At 38.1% G+C, this 14,209-nt stretch overlaps 1 protein-coding gene across 1 annotated transcript in view; it reads left to right on the top strand.

Annotated features, from left to right (window-relative positions):
• LOC150079049 (meckelin) overlaps positions 1-14,209 on the top strand; it is an 860,544-nt gene that overhangs the window by 708,331 nt on the left and 138,004 nt on the right. The window contains exon 23 of the mRNA XM_090382499.1: positions 11,423-11,539. Coding sequence (XP_090238625.1) covers positions 11,423-11,539 — 117 coding nt within the window. The remainder of the gene's footprint in view (positions 1-11,422; positions 11,540-14,209) is intronic.

The raw sequence follows: 14,209 nt of genomic DNA, 5'->3' as shown, positions 1-14,209 counted from the left end.
TGAAATCCCCAGTTCCTTGCGTTGCAGGCTGCTGCTCATTCCAATAGAAGCAGTGCAAGAATCACATTCACCTCTGCCTGTGGCTACTGTTAATCTATTAGTCTGTGAATCCCCGCAAGCTAACAGTTTTCCAACCCACCTAACACTGCCTCGGCACCTCCGTAGCCTGGCGGGCAGGAGTAGCTGTGCGTAGCACATGCTTCTTGATTAGACCGGTGTTTGAGCCCATGACCACCAAATACGGAAGACGCGGAAATGTTAGGGAATGACCACCGCATATTTCTGGAGCAATATGGCTTTAGTGCTCCAAAAAAACCAAATAACAACAACAACTAACACTGCCTCGATAGCATCAGCAAATATTCTTGCACCCTTTCTATTTAAGTGTATCCCATCCCTGTATAAACAATCTCTCCTGACAAGCACAGACCACGCTGAGAAAAATACTATCCTATGAGCCTAGCACAATCTCTCCATGGCCGAACTGATTGACAAGGTTCTCATCATATACTCCTTCCTATCATGTCTGGGCAGAATTGCAGAAACTTTCAAATTTTTAACTCTTAACTCACAACTTTTTTTTCAACATTGACCTGTACTTGTTACGTATGTCTGCAGATCTCCTACTCTTAAGGTCATTAGTGCCGACTTGTACAACAATATCACCCTTTGTGTCCTTAAAAGATGATATCTTCTCTACAACTTCATCAGCTTTTGCCCCTGGGAGATATACTCTAGTCCTATTCCAGCTATCCTTTTTGCACAATATATATTTCCCATCTCCCTGACAATAGAGTCACCAACAATAACTAGCTCCTGTGGGACCAGTGCATTCTGTCCTGAAGGTTGCCGCTGTGTTGCCTGATGATCAAGTGCAATCGCTGACAATAATGTAGGCAACTGAGAGCTTGATGGGTCCCCCAATTTAAGTCCTTCGAGGGCATCTACCCTGCCCTTCAAGCTCTCATAAAGGCCCATAACAACACTGAGTTGGCACCTAACTTCTTCACACTGATTACATCGAGCACTCACAAAGGCATCCCCCCCCCCTCCTTGGCAACATCATGTTCTGTACCAGAAATGTGTGCAAACATTTCACAAGTTGCACATTTCTATGGGCAGTAATGCGTTGAAGAATCGTCCCCTTCGGGTTCTCCTCCGAGCTTCAGCGCCCCTGTTGCTTTGCTGCTCTAGTTTGGGGCATGATTTTTGTTTAAATATGATTAATAAGCAATGAAATAAGCAAAGCAAAAGGCTCAAGCTAATGGGAATGCTGTGGCTCAGAGGAAAACTGAGGGGGGCAGTTGCCCTCTGAATCACAGCCTTTTAAGATGCACTATTTGCTTGATGTTTGCGGAGCAGTCAGGTATGGGACATGATACTGCCATGGGGGATGTCTTGGTATGTGCGCGATGCAAGGAGTGTAAGGAAATCAGGTGACAACTCAGCGTTGTTATGGGCCTATATGAGAGCTTGAAGGACAGGGTGAATGCCCTCGAAGGATTACAAGTGAGGGGCCATCAAGCTCTCAGCGGCAGCCCCCAAGGCAGAATGCACTGGTCCAAAAGGAACTAGTAGTTGTTGGTGACTCTATTGTCAGGGAAACGGGAAACATGCTTTGTAAAAAGGATAGGTGGAACAGGACCAGGGTATGTCTGCCAGGGGCAAAGGTTGATGAAGTTGTAGAGCGGATATCATCTTTTAAGGGCACAAAAGGTGATATAGTTGTACACGTTGGCACTAATGATATTAAGAGTAGGAGACCGACGGAATTACTTAACAAGTACAGGTCACTGATGAAAAAAGCCGTGAATTAGGGTTGAATTTGAAAGTGTCGGCAATTCTGCCCAGACACGATAGGAGGGAGTATATGATGAGAGCCCTGTCGATCAATTCGGCCCTGGAAAGATTGTGCAGGGCTCAAGGCGTAGAATTTTTTTCAGCCTGGTCTGTACTTGTTAACAGGAGAGACTGCTTCTACAGGGATGGGAAACACTTAAATAGAGGCAGTGTTAGGAGGGTCGGAAAGCTGCTAGATTGGGGGATACAAGGACTAATAGATTAACAGTAGCCACTGGCAGAGGAGAAAGTGATTCTTGCACTGCTTCTATTGGAATGAGCAGCAGCCTGGAAAATAAGATGCAGGATATTTCAGAGACTGCTGGGAATCATTGGGGTACAAGTAAACACATGGGTTGTGTTAGGGTGGCTAAGAGGAAGAGCAGGTGTATGTATACTTGCGTGTACACCAATGCTAGGAGTCTAGTAAATAAATTTGATGAATTTGAGGTATTGCTCAAAACATCAAAGGCAGATATTGTTGGGATTTCAGAGACGTGGTGTCACACAGGTATAAGGAATGCAGAACTGGAATTTGGGGAGTACAATGTCTACAGAAAGGATAGACAGGATAGGAAGGGAGGAGGGTTTATGCTATTAGTTAAGAAACACATAAAATCCAAGGAAGTGAAGCCAGTCGACATCGCTGGACAGTGCAGTGTCGAGTCAGTTTGGTGTGACATAAGCATTGGGAGATCAAAATTGAGAGTAGGAGTGTGCTATAGGCCTAATGACTCTGATGAGTATAATAAGAAACTGTACAGAGAAATAGAGTGGGCCAGTAAATCAGAGAGTCTTATTATGGGGGATTTTAATTTCCCAGATATTGACTGGAATTTGGGGGCTGGTCACTCACACACTAGCAAGGCTTTTGTGGATTTATTGGATGATTGTTTTCTACATCAGCATGTTCGGGAGGCAACTAGAGTGAGTAATACTCTTGATTTGATTATCAGTAGTGATTCTTCATGCATTAAGAATCTGCAGATAAATGAACCACTAGGTGGCTGTGATCACAGTGTTCTAAAGTGGGATTTACTCAAAGAGGTAACTACCATTAGGGGTAAAGGGAAGGGGTATTGCTTTTGTAAAGGCGACTACGGTGGACTGAGACAGTATTTAAATTCTATACAGTGGGATCAACTGATGATGTTACCAACAGCAAATTCAAAATGGGAAGCATTCAAAGAACTTATCTTGGAAGCTACTAGGCTTTACATACCAACTAAGAAATATTGTTCAAAGTTTAGGCCTAAATGGATGTCAGATGAACTAATGAGGCATATGGCAGAGAAGAGAAATGCATGGGATACATACAAATTAACACGTGACACAGAAGCCTATGATAGATACAAGTTGATCTGTAACCAAGTTAAAAAGGAGGTTAGGCAAGTGAAAGCAGATTACGAGAAATCCTTGGCAAAGGATGCGAAGAAAAACAGCAAAGAGTTCTTTACTTATGTAAAATCTAGAAGGAAGGGGATGAATCAGATTGGTCCACTTGATATCAGTGGGTCAACTGTTGATGATCCTGCTCAGGTAGCTAACAAACTAAATGAATATTTTGCATCGACATTCACACATGAGGAGTTATTCAGCGAGGGGAATGCCAGAGGTGTATTCAACTCTGGCAGTAAGCTAGAGAATCTTGTAATAACTGAGAGTAAAGTGGAAGAGAAATTGTTGAAGATAAACACAAGAAAGGCACCTGGAGTGGATGGAATCTATCTAGTTATATTAAAGGAGGCAGCAATGGAAGTAAGCAAACCCTTAGCCATAATTATGAGAGCTTCCTTGGACTCAGTGGAGGTACCCATGGAATGGAGATGTGCAAATGTGACCCCAATTCACAAAGGAGGATCAAAGGCTGACACAAGTAATTATAGACCTGTGAGTTTAACTTCTGTTCCCAGAAAATTAATGGAGGCACTGGTTAAAGAAGCACTGCAGGATCATCTAGACAAGACTTCAGTTATAGCTCAGACACAGCATGGTTTTGTTAAGGGGAAGTCTTGCCTGACCAATTTGATTGGATACTATGATGCAGTCACAAAAGAACTGGATGCAGGGAATAACTTTGATATTATATACTTGGATCTTAGAAAGGCTTTTGATACTGTTGCACATGGAAGACTGCTGCACAAATTGGAGCAGTGTGGCATTGGAGGCAAATTGCTGCTATGGATAAAGGGGTGGTTGAGGGGGAGAAGACAGAGAGTGGTAATCAATGGACACTGCTCATCGTGGACTAATGTTATTAGTGGAGTCCCTCAGGGTTCAGTATTGGGTCCTTTATTGTTTTCTGTATTTATAAATGATATTAATGATGGTATATCAAGCTTAATGTCCAAGTTTGCAGACGATACGGAGGTTGGCAGGGTTGTCAAGGACACTACTGACACTATGCTGCTGCAAGAGGATCTGGAAAGGTTGAGCAGATGGGCTGAGATGTGGCATATGAAGTTTAACATTGACAAATGTAAAGTACTACATATGGGAAACAGCAACCCCAGAGCAACGTATCAACTCTGTGGTACTACACTGACAGTGGTAGAGAATGAAAGGGACCTGGGGGTGGATGTGCAGGCAGATATGAAGTTCTCTGAGCAGTGCAGACGGGCTGCAAGAGTAGCTCATGGTGTATTGTCAATGATATATAGGAATTTTTCTAGCAGGGATAAGGAGATGATTATTCCCTTGTATAAGGCAATTGTCAGGCCACACCTAGAGTACTGTATACAGGCCTGGAGACCTCATTTCAAGAAGGATGTAGAGCTGCTGGAACGAGTACAGAGAAGGGCAACAAGATTAGTGAATGGAACAAAGGGGTGCTCTTACGAAGAAAGGCTTAAGTTTTGCGAATTACAGTGTCTGGAGAATAGGCAGCAGCAAGGTGATCTGAGAGAGGTGTACAAAGCCTTGAATGGTTTGAGCATGCTCAATGCTGATGGGATTCTTCCTCTTGCTCAGAATAATCACCTGAGAGGGCATAAATTCAAATTGAGGAAAGACAGATGTAGGATAGATGGAACAGACTTCCATCCCTTGTCGTGGAAGTTGATAGCCTAAATAAGTTTAAGGCTCGGCTGGACAGGTATTTCGAACGAACAGAGGTGTGAAGTGGAAGTGGTTATTTTTTATTTATTTATTTTACTTTAATTTTTTTGGCTGATGCTGCATAAGCTTGCTTTCTTGCATCAAATGCCTCTACTAATGCTAATGCTAAATGCTAACATTTGAAAAAATGCTAATTAATTAACAATGAAAATTAATAAGGTTAATAAATTTAATTGATTAATTTACTATGCTAGACTATAATTGACTAAACAATATTGTACTAAACTAATGCAGTAATACATATTCCACTATATAATTTTACGTTATAACTTAGCTATCAAAATCATGATATACGTTATCAAGTTATGCTATACTGTAACGATCACAATATTTAATTAGTCCTTAGCTAAATACAAAAAAAAGTGTTTAAAACCTTAATACTTATTTATTACAATTAAAACCTTACTATTGTTCTACGCTACTGATCATGCCACAATATTCCAGCTAAAAAACCAATACAATATAAATAAGAGTAGCGAGTTGTAACTTACAAAGTCACTAGCTAAATTTTAAAAAGTGCACTAAGAAACGCTACTAAGCCTATTTAATCTATTAGTAAAACACAAATGAATACATTAACTAATCAAAAAAAACAACAGATATATGCCAAAAAAGTAGATTAACACCTTCAAAATACTTATTCATTATAATTTGAATCTTACTATTCTTCTGAGCTACTGGTTACGCTACAATTAACCCCAGGCATCATTCTTGTCTTTCTTGGTGATTCTCTTCTACCCCTCTCTCTCTCTCTCTCTCTCTCTCTCTCTCTCTCTCTATCAGGGTAACTACTAGGGATTTTTTTTTTTTGGCTGTTGCAGCATAAGCCTCAGGCTTCCTTGCACCATATAGCTAATAATAATAATAATATTCCTGCCAAAAATACCACTACAATAGTGGAGGAGTAGCGAGTTGTAACTTACAAAATCACTAGCTAAATTTGCCACCTCTGTAGCCGGGTAGGCAGGAGCAGCAGTGCATAGCACACGCTTCTTGATTAGACCAGGGTTCGAGCCCGTGACCACCAAATACAGAGGATGCGGAAAGGTCAGGGAATGACCACCGCATATCCCCCAGAGCAATATGGCCTTAGTTACTAATGCTCCTAAAAATCAAAAAAAAAATCAAATAACTAGCTAAATTTAAAAAATAAGCTAATGAATGCAACTAAGTTTATTTAATCTATTTATAAAAACACAAATTAATATGCTAACTAATCAAAAATACGATAAAATTTCAATCGGTATAATCGGTCCAATCACATTCATGCAATTGATCCTGTCAAAAAAATACTGAACTAGAGGAAAACTGAAAACAGATTTGAAATCAGATCAGCATTCAGTGATCTATCTAGTCCACTTTTTTCTTTCTTTCTTCTTTCTTTTATTTATTTATTTTTTTTAATGAAGAAAACTTGACTAGTATAATTATCATTTTTGATGTCATTGCTGTGAGAACTGAATGAAATAACTGAATCAAACTGGTTCACTTAACAGAATAAGAAAAAAACAACATGAAATCAACAAATATTTATTAAAAATATTTAAAAATTATAATTAAATATTTAGAGTTAAAAAACTGAATTTTCATTAGCGAATTTAGACTAAAACATCACCATATATTACAATCTCTTCTTCAAGATCTCAGAGAAGAAACTGTGTTTATATCATATTTTAATTCTCATATTTTAATGCCAAATGGTATAAATTGTTGTTACCTTTCAATTTAATAAATATTTGTTAATTACACAAAAAGTTTTTGTGTAATTTTTTTTTTAGTGCAATGAAGTTTTTTTCTTATTCTATTATAATAATTTGGTTCATCAGATAGAATGCCTAATGTGATGTAGTGTGCAGTGGCAGTTAGTACAGAAAATATAAATAATTAAGTAATTGAATTTAGTGAGAAGTGAGATACAAGGTAAAAAGAGAAAATATTGATAAGACAGTACATGAATCCAAAAAAAAGTTAATTACACTTAACTGTTGTTTCAAGAAATAAGATAACAAGCTTAATCTTGAGTTATGTTAAAAAATGTACTTTAATTTGCACCTGCAATTAATTTAGTTCAATTTGTGAAGAAATACTCTTTCTTCACATTCTTATTTCTATGTTCACCTGTCCATTTTTCTGTGAGTGTCATTGTTCATTACAACTATTAAATATCTTCATACAAGCCACTTCAACATGTATAAACAATTACAATTGCTTTTTTTCTGTGTAATTAATGTGTGCTTATTATTCAAATAACAATTTTTAATAATAAGAATGCCAAATGGTATAAATTTAAATTAATTATAATTCCATCTGTTTGCCACAGAAATTCTCTCATGTGCCTAACTGGAACTACTGGATATACATGCCTGCTGTAATGTATATCTAATAGTTTAAATAGTATCATCAGTACTTGAACTGCCAGAAATCATCATGTTCAACTTGCACTAAACCACAGAAAATGAGGAGGTCATATTTTTGACCAAGGTCGCCACTGAAATACCTTTGAAACAGGTCAATGTGACGGTTTCCAACAGATTCCAACTTTGTTGCAAATTTGTCTACAACCAATATAAATAAACAACTAAACTGCTTGTGGATAGTTTTTAAATTCCCTTCAGTGAGACCAACGATATTACCAACTGCAAATTCTACATGAGTAACATTAAGAGAAATAATTGTAGAAGCGAGTAATCTTTTTATACTAATTAATTAGATATTGTTCAAGGTTTAGGCCAACGTGAATGCCAGGTGAACTGATAAGTGGAGAGGAAAAATGCATGAGATGATTATAAAATAGCAGGAGGGACACAGAATACATACACTAATTCTTCAAGCAAGTCAATAATTGAGTTAGGAAAGCTAACTCAAATTATGAGAGGTCTTTGGCTAAGAATGCAAAGAACTTTTATCTTTTCCTTATGGTAAATTCTAGATGGAAAGAGATGAACCACATTGGTCCACTAGATATGAATGGCATAACATTGATGATCCTGTTCAGGCTGCTGATGAGCAAAATATATATTTGTCTTCTTCATTCATCTGCAAAGATGTTTTTCAGATGACAATACCAGAAGTGCACCAAGTTACAACTTTGAACTAAATGATTTTTTAATAGCTGAGAACAAAGTTGAAAAATTGCTGCAGCTAGGAATAAATAAGGCACCTGGGCTGATGGGAACATGCTGCTGCAGAAAACAATCATCCAATAAATCCACAAAAGTCTGACTAGTGTGTGAGTGACCAACCCACAAGTTCCAGTCAAAATCTGGGAAGTTAAAATCCCCCATTATAAGACATTCCGATTTACTAGCCCACTCTATTTCTCTGTACAATTGTTCATTGTACTATTCGAGTCATTAGGCCTATAATACACTCCTACTCTTATTTTTGCTTTCGCAGTGCTTATGTCACACCAAACTGACTCAACAGTGCACTGTTCATCTATATCAACTGGATGCACTTCTTTTGATTTTGTTTTTCTTAATTAACAGCATAACACCTCCTCCCTTTCTATCCTGTCTATCATTTCTGTACACATTGTACTCTCCAAATTCCAGTTCTGCATTCCTTATATCTGTGTGACGCCACGTCTCTGCTATCCTAACAATATCCGCCTTTGATGTCTTGATCAACACTTCAAATTCATCAAATTTATTTACTATACTTCTAGCATTGGTATACATGCAAGCATACATGCTCCTACTCCTATTCCCCCTAACACATCCCATATACCCACCTATTTCAGGATGACTGCCATCCGTCCCTGAAACCCCCAACACCCCACACTCCAGGTCGCTACTTATTCTAATAGAAGTTGTGCAAGAATCACCTTCACCTCTGATTACGGCTACTGTTAAACTATTAGTCCTTGTATCCCCCCAAGCTATCAGTTTTCCGACCCACCTAACACTGCCTCGATAGCATCAGCAAATATTCTTGCACCCTTTCTATTTAAGTGTATCCCATCCCTATAGAAGCAGTCTCTCCTGTTAACAAGTACAGTCCAGGCTTAAAAAAATTCTACCCCTTGAGCCTTGCACATTCTTTCCAGGGCCGAATTGATCGACAAGGCTCTCATCATATACTCCCTTCTATCGTGTCTGGGCAGAATTAGAGACACTTTCAAATTCAACCCTAATTCTCGGCTTTTGTTCAACAGTGACCTGTACTTGTTAAGTAATTCTGCCGGTCTCCTACTCCTAATATCATTAGTACCAACGTGTACAACTATATCACCTTTTGTGCCCTTAAAAGATGATATCCGCTCTAAACATCATCATCAACCTTTGCCCCTGGCAGACATACCCTGGTCCTGTTCCACCTATCCTTTTTACAAAGCATGTTTCCCGTTTCCCTGACAATAGAGTCTCCAACAACTACTAGTTCTTGAGGGACCAGCGCATTCTGCCTTGGGGGTTGCCGCTGTGTTGCGTGATGACCAAGTGCAAGCTCTGGCGTTGATGTGGGCAGCTGAGCCCCCTCGATTTAGATCTTTCGAGGGCATCCACCCTGTCCTTCAAACTCTCATATAGGCCCATAACAATGCTGAGTTGTCGCCTGATTTCCTTACACTCCTTACATCGCACACACACACAATTTATAATAGATTGCACTAACAGAAAAGACCAATTAATCAGAAAGTGCAAATTGTTTTTATTGTTTTATGGTAGTGACCTCCAGAAATGTGTTTTAGAAAAATATCACAAAGACATTCAAAATTGATTCTTATAACAGAACATATAATAATGATGAAAGTGTAGTTTCCATTATAAAAATGACCTTGTAGAAAGATAAATAGCTTAGTTATATAGCGAAAATTTCGACTTACGAGGTCTTGGAACAGATTACCAAAAAAAAAAAAAAAAAAAACAATGTGTTATTGGGTTCATATTTCGATATTTTCACGATACCTCCATTTATTCCTACAGTATGCAAAATACGTTTCCACGATTTTTTTAAGTTTGCACCAGCCAGCAAAAACTATGTAAATTCGAATTTTTGTAAGTCGAGTATTACGTAAGCTAGGGAGAGGTTGTATTTTGAATCCTCAGTCAACCATTTGTCTTCATTCAACTAAATATTTCCTTTATTATTTACACTGGATTTCCTCATCAAACCACCTTTGGATTTATACTACACTCTTTCAACATTGATAGTATTTAATACAGTTTTACAGTATTTAATTATTATTATTACTGAAATCATCTTCAGTACCTATTCACTTTTTGATTCATCTGGAACTACCTTTGGATTTATGCTATACTCTTATCAACATTGGATTTATTTATTATTACTGAAATTTTCTTCAGTATCTGTTCATTTCTAATTAGTTAAATAATTCTTTCTGGAATCTTTAATAAGGCCACCATTTTGGGCTGCAGACTATTAGTTTTGACTTATATTCATCCCTTGGGTTAGTACTTTTAAAAAAAGTACTTTTTTATTTAAAGACAAATTCGTTTTGTCTTTAAATTTTATCATGTTACTAACTTTTTATGTTGATATATGTAAACAATCCTATCCTTTATTTAAAACAATTTCGTTTTACAGTCTGAAAACCCAAATGTCATTGTGTGCAGAAATCATGTTATTCATGGCATGTTACTAACTTTTTATGCTGATATTGGACTAATTTGACGATTTTGGACTAAAGATGAATATGGCTAAAATGAAAGTAATGATGAACAAGAAAGGGATATAATGATTGAAGGAGCAGTAATTGAAAAGCTAGAGTCATATAGTTATCTGGGACAAATCATTAGCTGTAATAATGATAAATGGCTGGAAATCAAGAGAAGAATAAATTTTGGATGGATAGCATTCAGGAAATATAGTCACATACTGAGGAGCAATATCCCAATTTGTCTTCAATTTATAATAATTAACAAATGTACTGCCCACCATGACTTATGGAAGTGAAACTTGGACACTCACCACATGAATGGAAGAGAAGCTGAGACCTACACAGCAAAGAATGGAGCGAATTATATTGGGAATCAGAAGAGGAATAAGAAGAGAAACACATGGATTAGGCAGCAAACTAATGTAAAGGACATTCTTATCAAAACTAAAGAACTAAAATGGTCTTGGGCAGGACACCTTGCTCGAAGACAAGATAACAGATGGACTAAGAAAATAACTGAATAGTAACCAAAGGAGCTAGAAGAAAACCTGGAAGACAACGACAGAGATGGACAGATGAAATTCATGAGTTTGTGGGTAGCAAATGGATGGCCATTGCACAAAACAGAAGGAACTGGAAAGTTGCTGGAGAGGCTTTCATTGTGCAGTGGATTGAAAATGGTTGATGATTGGAAATGATGTGACCTGATATCATTTAAAGATATGGATTAAAATTTAAAAATCTAGCCACTCAAGAACAAAAATGTTAAAAGATTCACACTTATCTCATACATAATTGCCCTATACTTAAGAGTTACTTTAAAATTCTTTTCACGTTCCCTTGCAGGTGAGTGTGTTCATCATGGCTACTAGGAGGTACGGGTATTATATTCATGGTAGGTCTGCTCATGGAAGATCTGATGTTAATATGAAAGAAATGCATGAGTTGCTGAGGAGAGAAGAGGTAACTTTTTTAGCCAAGATAAAGGAAGCCAACACTAGAAAAACAGGGAAACTTAAAAAAACTTTTACGGGTCAAAAGCATTTACCGGTACCGCAGCTTCTCCATGCATTCTCGGTAAACAGATGGTGCATGTTATCAGTAGTGGCAGTAGAAATCGATAACGATGTATTGATTAGTTTTTTCCTTATTATTAAAAGTAGATTATCAGAATTCATGAGCATGCTGAAATTTACTTATGGGTATCCCCTCCACACTGCCTCAGTTTAGGATGTTTATCCACCCCCCTTCCCGCTGTTTTAACCCTATACGAAAACCACTCCTACACACGGGGCATGTTATCGGTAGTTTCATTTGAAGTCGTTTTCCTATCAGTTTAAAACAGTGGGAAGGGAGGATAAAACACCCTAAGACTGAGGCAGTCTGGATGGTGTACCCATAAGTAAATTTCAGCCGCGGAGGCATTACACTCATGAACTCCAATAACCTTCTTTTAATAATGAAAAAAAACTAATCAATACATTGTTATTGACTTCCACTGCCATTACTGATAACACGCACCATCTGTTTACCGAGAATGGAGGGAGAAGCTGTGGTACCGGAAAACGCGTTTTACCCCTAAAAGTTTCCCATGGTTCTCGTGTTAGCTTTCTTTACCTTTCCCACTTTTTATTTAAATTTGTTAAAATAGAGGCTCTTATGATGTGTGAATTTTTTTCCCTTTTTTTTTTTTTTTTTTTTTTTTGAGTTAACATAAATGCGTGCTTACAAATCTGTAAGCACCTTTTTAAACAGTTCACTCTTGATAAAAGTATAAACACTTGTCCTTAACTCAAAGTATCATAATACAAACCAGTGTTTTTATTAGAAGGAAAGGAGGTTCCCTTAAATGGCATTAAATTTTGAACATTTGTAGTCAAAAAATCATCCTCCTTGGCTAGATCATGTCCTGCCGAACTTTCTAAAACTGTACATGGTCTAGCCAAGGAGGATGTCTAGAGTGTCAAAAAATTAGGCGCCAAATCAGCGTTCTGATGGGCATCTATGAGAGCTTGATGAGGGGCCATCAAGATCTCAGCTACTCAGCTCAATAGCAGAGATCACTCCTGTGCATCAGGCAACACAGAAGCAACCTCCAAGACAGAATGCACTGGTCCGACAGGAACTAGTTATTGTTGGTGACTGTATTGTCAGGGAGAAGGGGAATATACTATGCAAGAAGGATAGGTGGAACAGGACCAGCGTATGTCTGCCAGGGGCAAAAGTTAATGAAGTTGTAGAGCAGATATCATCTTTTAAGGACACAAAAGGTAATGTTGTTGTTGTACACGTTGGAACTAATGACATTAAGAGTAACAGATCTGCAGATTTACTCAAGTACAGGTCAATGTTGAAAAAAAGTCGTGAGTTAGGGTTGAATGTGAAAGTTTCTGCAATTCTGCTCAGACAAGATAGGAGGGAATATAGGATGAGAGCCTTGTTGATCAATTCAGCCCTTGTAAGATTGTGCTAGGCCCAAAGGGTAGAATTTTTTTCAGCCTGGTCTGTGTTTCTTGACAGGAGAGACTGCTTCTACAGGGATGGGGTACACTTAAATAGAAAGGGTGCAAGAATATTTGCTGATGCTATTAAGGCAGTGTTAGGTGGGTCGGAAAACTGCTAGCTTAGAGGATACACAGACTAAAAGGTTAACAGTGGCTGCAGGCAAAGCCAAAAGTGATTTTTGCACCGCTTCTATTAGAATGAACAGTAGTGTGCAAAGCAAGGCAATGGAGATTTCCACGACAGTTGCGAGTCATATTGGAACAAATATATACATTGACTGTGTTAGCATAACTAAGAGTAGAAACAGGTGCATGTATACTTGCATGTACACCAATTCTAGGAGTATAGTTAATAAAATTCACGAGCCTGAAGTGCTAGTCAAGACATCAAAGGCAGATATTGTTGGGACGTGTCACACAGACATAAGCTGTGCAGAATTGGCAATGTATACAGAAAGAATAGACAGGACAGGAAGGGAGGAGAGGTTATGCTGGTAGTTAAGAAACACATAAAATCTAAAAAAGTGCATGCAATTGATGTTGGTGGACAGTGCAAAGTTGAGTCTGTTGCACTGGGAGAGGGAAAATGAGAGTAAGTGTGTGTTATAGGCCTAATGAATCTGATAATGAGCAATTGTGCAGAGAAATAGAGTGGACCAGTAAATCAGAATGTCTTATAATGGGGGATTTTAACTTTCCAGTTTTGACTGGAACTTGTGGTGGTCACTCGCACACTAGTAAGACTTTTATCGATTTATTGGATGACTGTTTTCTACAGCACCATATTTGAGCACCATATTTGAGAGGCAATCAGAGGGAGTAATATTCTTGATCTGATTATCAGCAGTGATTATTCATGCATTAAGAATTTGCAGATAAAGGAACCACTGGGTGACAGTGATCACACTGTACTGATATGGGAATTGCTTAAAGAAAAGGGAAGGGCTTTTGCTTTCGTAAAGGGGTCTCAGACAATTTTTAAATTCTGTAAAGTGGGATCAACTGATGATGTTACCAATGTTGAATTCTAAATGGAAAGCCTTCAGGGACTTAATTTTGGAGGCTATTAGGCTTTTCATTCCAACTAAGAAATAGTGTTCAAGGTTCGGGCCTAAATGGATGTCAGATG

Source organism: Mastigoproctus giganteus, chromosome 10, assembly GCF_048544385.1.
Source record: "Mastigoproctus giganteus isolate SK-2022 chromosome 10, ASM4854438v1, whole genome shotgun sequence".
In the NCBI taxonomy this organism is placed as follows: domain Eukaryota; kingdom Metazoa; phylum Arthropoda; class Arachnida; order Uropygi; family Thelyphonidae; genus Mastigoproctus; species Mastigoproctus giganteus.
Note: the sequence above shows the minus strand (reverse complement) of the source record. Positions and strands in the feature narration are given on the sequence as shown.